General features: G+C 39.6%; 1 protein-coding gene across 1 annotated transcript; it reads right to left on the bottom strand.

The window, feature by feature from the left end:
• Nucleotides 1-1,201: 1,201 nt before the first annotated feature.
• Nucleotides 1,202-6,516, bottom strand: ddx19a (DEAD-box helicase 19a; the record flags this gene model as incomplete). The annotated part of the gene is made up of 9 exons (XM_080732732.1): nucleotides 6,395-6,516; nucleotides 6,151-6,243; nucleotides 4,055-4,157; nucleotides 3,850-3,964; nucleotides 3,362-3,539; nucleotides 2,545-2,782; nucleotides 2,199-2,361; nucleotides 1,371-1,562; nucleotides 1,202-1,263 (listed from the first exon to the last, which is right to left on the bottom strand). The coding sequence occupies exons 2-9, from the start codon at nucleotides 6,210-6,212 to the stop codon at nucleotides 1,202-1,204; spliced, it is 1,113 nt and encodes a 370-aa protein (XP_080588858.1). The 5' UTR covers nucleotides 6,213-6,243; nucleotides 6,395-6,516.
• Nucleotides 6,517-7,288: the final 772 nt, after the last annotated feature.

The raw sequence follows: 7,288 nt of genomic DNA on the forward strand, positions 1-7,288 counted from the left end.
AAACCTAAATTTCCAAAATCACTGAAATAGCAAAGGTTCTACACACATACCTTCCTATGACTTCACAGACTTCCTATGAGGACAGATCCTGCAGCTTTGCACTACACAAGCAATAAAAACATGAACATACATGGCTAAGTGTGCTGTAATGCTCATCTCAAACACCTTTGGTATAAACTTTTATTGGTTACATGTCGGTATGTTCTCATACAAATTTTAAGATCTTAAAAAAGTAATATTGAATCATGTAGCTCAACTGTTGAGTAATTTATTTTTTATTTGCAAGTATTGATGTGAAAAGCCAATCAATTATCAGCCGATACAAATGGCGGGACTACCATGTTTTCAAACTTACATCACAAAAGATATCACCAAAGACATGCAGTCTTGAATCAATGTTGCCTTCAAATTAAAATGAAACACACTGACAGAGGTTATGTTCCTTGTTTGGATAAGAACTTTCTCTTCGTAATAATGCAGTGAAAGAATAGAATAGAATGTACTGCAACAGTCTCGCTGTCGTTGAACAACTGACAAAACGTAACACTTGTTTTGGCATTTCTAATAGTAACTTTGTGCACAAAAAGCAAATCAAGGCCAAGGGCCAACAAACAAACATCAAAAAAGTGCCCAACTCCTGTCAACTGACAGAATATGCTACCAAATGCTTTGTGCATAAATTGCGTAATTTCAAGTTTTCACTTTTACTGTACTTTTGTACAGTTAACAGCAGCACCTTTTAAAATATCCCAACAAAGAGTGGAGTATAAAGAGTATAAACACTTTGGCACAAATCAGGCTACTACTGGCCTAAAAATGAAATAACTTTGCATATCCAGCATTAGCAAAAACACTTTTTGTAAATAACAAAAGAAATGTGGAAAAAGGCCCATGTCGTACATGGTGCACTTGGCACAAATTAGGCTACTACTGGCCTAAAAATAAAATAACTTTGCATATCTAGCAGTAGCAAAAACCTCTTTTTGTAAATAACAAAATAAAATGTGGAAAAAGGCCCATGTCGTACATGGTGCACTTTGGCACAAATTAGGCTACTACTGGCCTAAAAATAAAATAACTTTGCATATCCAGCATTAGCAAAAAACAATGTTTGTAAATAACAAAAGAAAATTGGGGAAAAGGCCCATGTCGTACATGGTGCACAAAGTGATTACGGCATCCAACTGCATGAGCAATGAATTCAGCTCATGACTCTCTCAATTGCATTTGGATCCTCTGTGTCAAGTTCCAAGATTTTCCTGTCTACAGGAGAAAGAAAAAACAATTAGTAAGAGTTAACAAAGAACCAAGTGGATGTCTTATAGTAGTAGTATCAATCTCAAATAATTAGTAAAAAAAAATAGACATACCGAAATGCAGCTCAATTTGACGGATAATATCCATGCTGTGTTCACTGTCAACCATGTTGAAGGCAAATCCTTGTTTGCCAAAACGCCCAGTGCGGCCAATCCGGTGAAGGTAGGTCTCGTTGTCAGCGTTCCCATCTTTGTCCACAGGAAGGTCAAAATTCATGACAATGGAAACCTGCTCTACATCGATTCCTGCATGAGCAACACACACAACAATCTTTCATTGATAAGATAAATAAGATTGAGGTTGGGAAAAGATTGTGAACTTTACATCGCTATATAATGATGAAAAGATGCACTAAAACCATGATTCGAGACCATTCATGACTGGGTTCAATGATTTTTTGACTTTTATTTTTAATCTTTACTATATCATTACAAGAATGGTTTGGGTTCATGTATACTCTGTTGTATGGTGGTTAAACACCTGACAAATAGCAGAACTACCATCTGAAAACTCAACAGGATACGGCAGGTATGTAGATCCGCTATTTTCAGGCTTGTTCAGGTTCATGCGCGCAACGTTCATTTTTGCAGTCTTTTTGGTAACACTTCTCTGCTAGTCATCTCTGATCATTACAGCGATCAGTTATAACTGTGATTCCCAGAAGTTAAACCGGAAGCAACGTCCTAAAACAAACAGCATGGTTTGAGCTGCACAGTCTGCATTCACAACTTTACTGCTACCTAATTTATACTCCAAAGTAGGAGAGAGTGTTTGTAAGCCTGCTAGCAAATGAAACATACTAAAAAAAAAAGAAAAAAAGAAAAGGCTACTTCAAAAGATCATTGAGATTCCTTTTTTCCTCCTAGTCCTATATGATTTACCTCTGGCGCACACATTTGTGGTCACCATCACTTTCTCTTTGCCATCCCTGAAGCGCTCGATGACTGCAGCTCTCTGTTGCACAGTCAGCTCTCCACTCAGCAGTGCCACCTGGTGCCCCTCCTTGCTTAGCTCTGCAGTGAGCCAGCCAGCCATCCAGCGAGTCTGAAAACAAGCCAATAGGTTATCTGTCATGACTTGAACTTTCCCTAAATGTCTCAATAGAAGAGAAGGGAGACCAAATACAACCACCAAAGTTATATTGTATTACCATATAGATTGGACAATTTTTTTTTATTCATACACAAAAGTTACATAAGAGCTTTAAGGGTAAGCCCCATGACTTACATGGCAGAAGATCATGGCCTGTGCAATGGTGATGCATCCATAAATGTTGCAGAGTGCTGCGAACTTGGCCTCTTTCCCCTCGCAGACTATGTAGAACTGTTTGATGTTGTCGAGTGTCTCCTCTTCACGCTTCAGCCTGATGATATTTGGGTCGGGAATCACCCTCTGGGCAAAGCTCCACACCATATCGTCAAAGGTGGCAGAGAACAGAAGCATTTGACAGTCCTTAGGCAGCATTCTGCAGCAGAGGGGAAATGGTTATTTTGGGAAGACAAGACACCATCATGCTACCAAGTATACATCAAGCTTAAAACGACACCTGTTGTTACAGAGTTTAAATATTGTGTGGCTGTCGAAATAGGCATTCCAAAAAAAATGTAAGAAACCCTATGGTGATTTCCTTTTCCGCTTCAGATTAATAACCACAGCAGGGGAAAAACATGTCAAGCTGCATAACAAACTATGATTTAATCAATGCAGCTGCAGCTAATCCAATTAATAATGGGAATGTTAGATTTAGGAGTGCAAATGTGCAAGCATTGACAATACTGTTGACTACTGTCTATGCCTGCACACTGGCACACCTAAACCTAACACGCCCATTATTAAATGAATAGCAGCAGCTATATTCAGCCTAGCCAAGGATTTCATGGCCCTTTAACCCATTCAGGCCGGGTACACATTTTAGTGTATGGGAGGGGCTTACAGTACATGTACAGTATGTATCAACATGTTTGTTTTTGTAGGCTAATTTCTGATTTGGGCCTAACTATAGGTTAGGCCTAAATGGGTTAAGTATTCTTTTAGTGAAACTTGCCTGTGGATGCGAATGCTCTGGTCCTGATGGCCCTGTGTCGATATCATGACATCCGCCTCATCCAGAACAAACACCCGTATCTTCTTGGGGTCGATAAACTTGAGCTTCCAGCACCAATCCATGGCTGTGCCAGGTGTCCCCACTACAATCTGCTCCTGCAAAGTTGTACCTCGCTCCACTGAAGGAAACACAAGGAGATCTAATGACATGTGCTGCAACAGAACTTTGCAGGACAATTTACAAATAGCTGCTATAACAAGTAACTGCTTTTAACCTGGCATCCCTATTTTGGGCATGTCATTATAGCCAAAATATTTAAAAAATAGCTGATCTAGAGGGTCACAACGGTTTGCAATGAAACATGTAAGCTTGTCCATTGTTTGAACATGTTTAAAAAGGTTGAATAAGGCGGTTAAAATGTTAATATCAAACTGTAAGAATATATTTCTTTATAATATTCAATAGGAAAGGAATTATTTTGGTCTTACGTCTATTGCCCCGAATGGCATAGGCCAGTTTGACGTCAGGGTAAAACTTCCCCATCTTTTCAATGACCTGGCCGATCTGCACTGCAAGCTCGTATGTTGGTGCAATGCAAAGGCACTGCAAGTGCAAAGAAATAATACAATTATTGGAATGGCTAGTTAGAAATATAAGCATACATTGTGTGGTTCTAAACAAAACAACACTTACCTGACACCACTTGTCAGCTGGGTTTACATGGCTCAGCATGGCCAATGAGAAGGAAGCGGTTTTGCCTGTGCCTGACTGGGACTGGGCAATCAGATTCTGAGGGCTAGAGCCAAAGGAAATGGACACAGTTAGGATGGAAGAGGTGAGGGGATAAAGCCTAAAGTGTCGTATGATGCTGTCACACGTCAAAGATGGCAGATCTACAAGATCACATTGCTTTCAAGCAACGCAATGTGAGCTGGTCCTACACCATGTTAGCTTGTAAATAAGTTCTTATTGGCAACTGACACTGTCGTGCAATATATCACAAGTTTTAAATCTTATGTTGATGTTATGTCCTTTGATCAGTAGGTTGGCATTCTGAAGGTAACATGCATTTATTGAAGCTAGTGAATATATGCAACAAATAAAAAGCTTGGGACAGTGATTAAATAGTTGTCCAGTCAAGATTAAGCATTCTTTAAACATGTCAGAAGGAGAGGCACTCTGATAGATCGGCCACCAATTTAAACGGGCCAATTTTCACTCCAAATGCCGCGACCGATGAGCGGAAATGTACCCAATCTGGAGAAACCAGGTCCAGATATCAAGCAAAACATGGATATTTATCAAAATATTGAAAGTATAATTTTAATTTCTGAGTGAGTAAATCCTGGTTTTATTTTAAATAAAATGTTTGTTTTTTTTAGATTTGGGATTTTGTAAAATTTTCAGATACAGTAAATCTTTTAAATTTTCAATATCACCGTTTACTATAGCAAAATAGAAAATCTTACAATTCAGTTTTTCCACAGACTGAGCACTGATGCCCAGGTTCCCAATTCTCAGTAGATAACATCTTTATTGGAGAGACTTCCTTATTAAAATGTTATTTAGTCAAAGATCAGACTTTATCAAGGTCACAATTTATTTCTGGAACAGTAAAGCCAGGCTCAAACTACACATATCTCAGCCCAATTTTGGGCGATATCGCCAACATCGATATGATGACCGATTAAATGCCCATTCTTAATCTTTTCCTCTGTAGTGTGACATGTCAGAAGATCATCGAGTTGGCGTAACTGTCTACAGTGCCGCACAATAAAACACGACAGAAAGACTAGCATGTTAAGATTGTTTTTCAATGTTCTTGCCCAGTGTGTGTTCATTATGACAAAATACAAATCTTTGAAGTGCCCTTCCCAGGTGCACATAATATGACTGCCACATATTATTGATTTAGCCTGTTTTATTATATACCAAAGCATTATAGCCTGGGCTTGTCGCTCTCTTCTTTTCTGCAGAGCGCCGCAAATAAGAGGCCCGGGCCAGCAGGTGTATGGGAAAACCAGGGCATGACCTTCAGATAGGATCAGTGGCATGGCCCTTAAATGGCCAGTAGGTCAGTTAGAAACGACAAAGCAATTCATTTATAATGGCATATTCTAGGAGTTAATCCCTGCCCAACTGTGTGTAATATTTCCATTACATTGTTACTTTTTAGGGGTCAGGTAATTTAGGCTACCAATTGACTGACATGGAAATGTCAGGCTCAAAGGGGAAAGAGAGAGAGTCTGTGAGACCTGAATTATTTGATCGCTTACAGTATAGGCCTATGCTATCTTTTTGTGCTATTGGTGGAATACAGAGCTAAATGCCACAATGCAGGATTACACACCAGAATTATTATGCACAGGTACAATTCATTAATCTGACCTATGTTTGTTTTCTGTGTTCAGTTGGAGATTCAATTTTTCTGTTGGGTTGTTGACTGGACTATTAGGATTCTTTACTGAAGAGTTTGGATTATCTTTTCCGTTTGGATTGACTGTTATATACCAAAGTTGAACTTTTATCGACTTATTTTCCTCATTCCGTCTCCTAGAGTCTAGAGCACACTAAAAAATATAAAATGACATCAGCTCAGCTGGCGGTGGCATCAAATATTGGGCTTCGATGATTCTATGATGTGCTAAGACTGACAATTTCTTGACCTGCTTCCCCAAGTGAAAGACGGCACATGATGATTTGTCGGTGACATACTTGTAACGTTGTTAGTCTCCCAACCAAGACGTGGCTAAAATGTATGCCACTGTAACTGCACAAAAGGTACTCACGGCTCTGCAAGCATCATTGGCAGTGCATTTTCCTGGATCCTTGATGGCCTATTGAAGCCCATGGTGTAGACACCCTTAAGAAGCTGAGGTTTCCTGTTGAACATCAAGTCAATACAGTCATGTTATGAAACTGAAAACAATATGCGGCAAAGGCTGCATTTTGATGCATGGATGAAATGTATTCTGGAACATTACATGACATTTACATAAATGCCATGTCAAATGTTTTTCACAGCAGACTTACAGCCTCAGCTCCTCAAATGTCTTCACAGAGAAGAGAGGAGAGTTGGGGTCTCGCTGGAGGACCTCAACGTGGTTTCTATTCCTCACAAGATTGTTGCGGATTAATTTATTCAGCAGTGATTGTTCTGCTGCGCTCACTGTAAAATACACAATGAAATGTATGAGTCAAAAGATCAGAGATCAGATCAATACTGTAGCTGTATGACAAGGTTATATCAAAGGGAAAGCTAGCCATTAGGGGTGTAACGATATAGTAACTGTATCGAAATATAGTTTTTAACTTAAAAAATCGAAGTAGATCGAAATGAAAACAGCTAAAATCAAATCGTATCGTTTTATTTTGTATCGTATCGAATCGGCAGTGCAAAGAATCGATTGTATCGATACTACCTACTTGTGCATTGTATTTAGCATTTTTAACTCATCCAGAGCCCAGGACATTAACGGATTAGGGGGTCCAGAGGGCCATTGTCTTATTTTGAAGGCCAGAAGTCTAGACCGGAAGTACTTCCGGTCTGACGTCATCGGATCCTGCGACGGAACTGATCATTGTTTACGTGGTGCCATGCTGGATTGCATAGGAGCGTTTATACATGTGTTTTATAAGCGAGCATCTGCCTCCATCTTCGCTTCTAAAGTGTTGTTTTGAGATAATGGACATTAAAGATGAGATCGGCCGTCCACCTCAATGTTATGGGATGACTATTGTGTGCTCGTGGAGCCGTGATGATGACAAATCAGCGCGGATTTCGTCTCCGGAGCGTCGGCCATTGTACTAGGTATTTTTACTCGCCGTTACAGTAATATATTACTTTTCGCGCGACATCACGCATTCGGCACTATACGTACTCTAGTACTTATCGCGTGACATCACGCGAAAGGCACTAGATGAGTT

The sequence above is a fragment of the Nannobrachium achirus genome, assembly GCF_963921795.1.
Source record: "Nannobrachium achirus genome assembly, chromosome: 9".
Classification (NCBI taxonomy): domain Eukaryota; kingdom Metazoa; phylum Chordata; class Actinopteri; order Myctophiformes; family Myctophidae; genus Nannobrachium; species Nannobrachium achirus.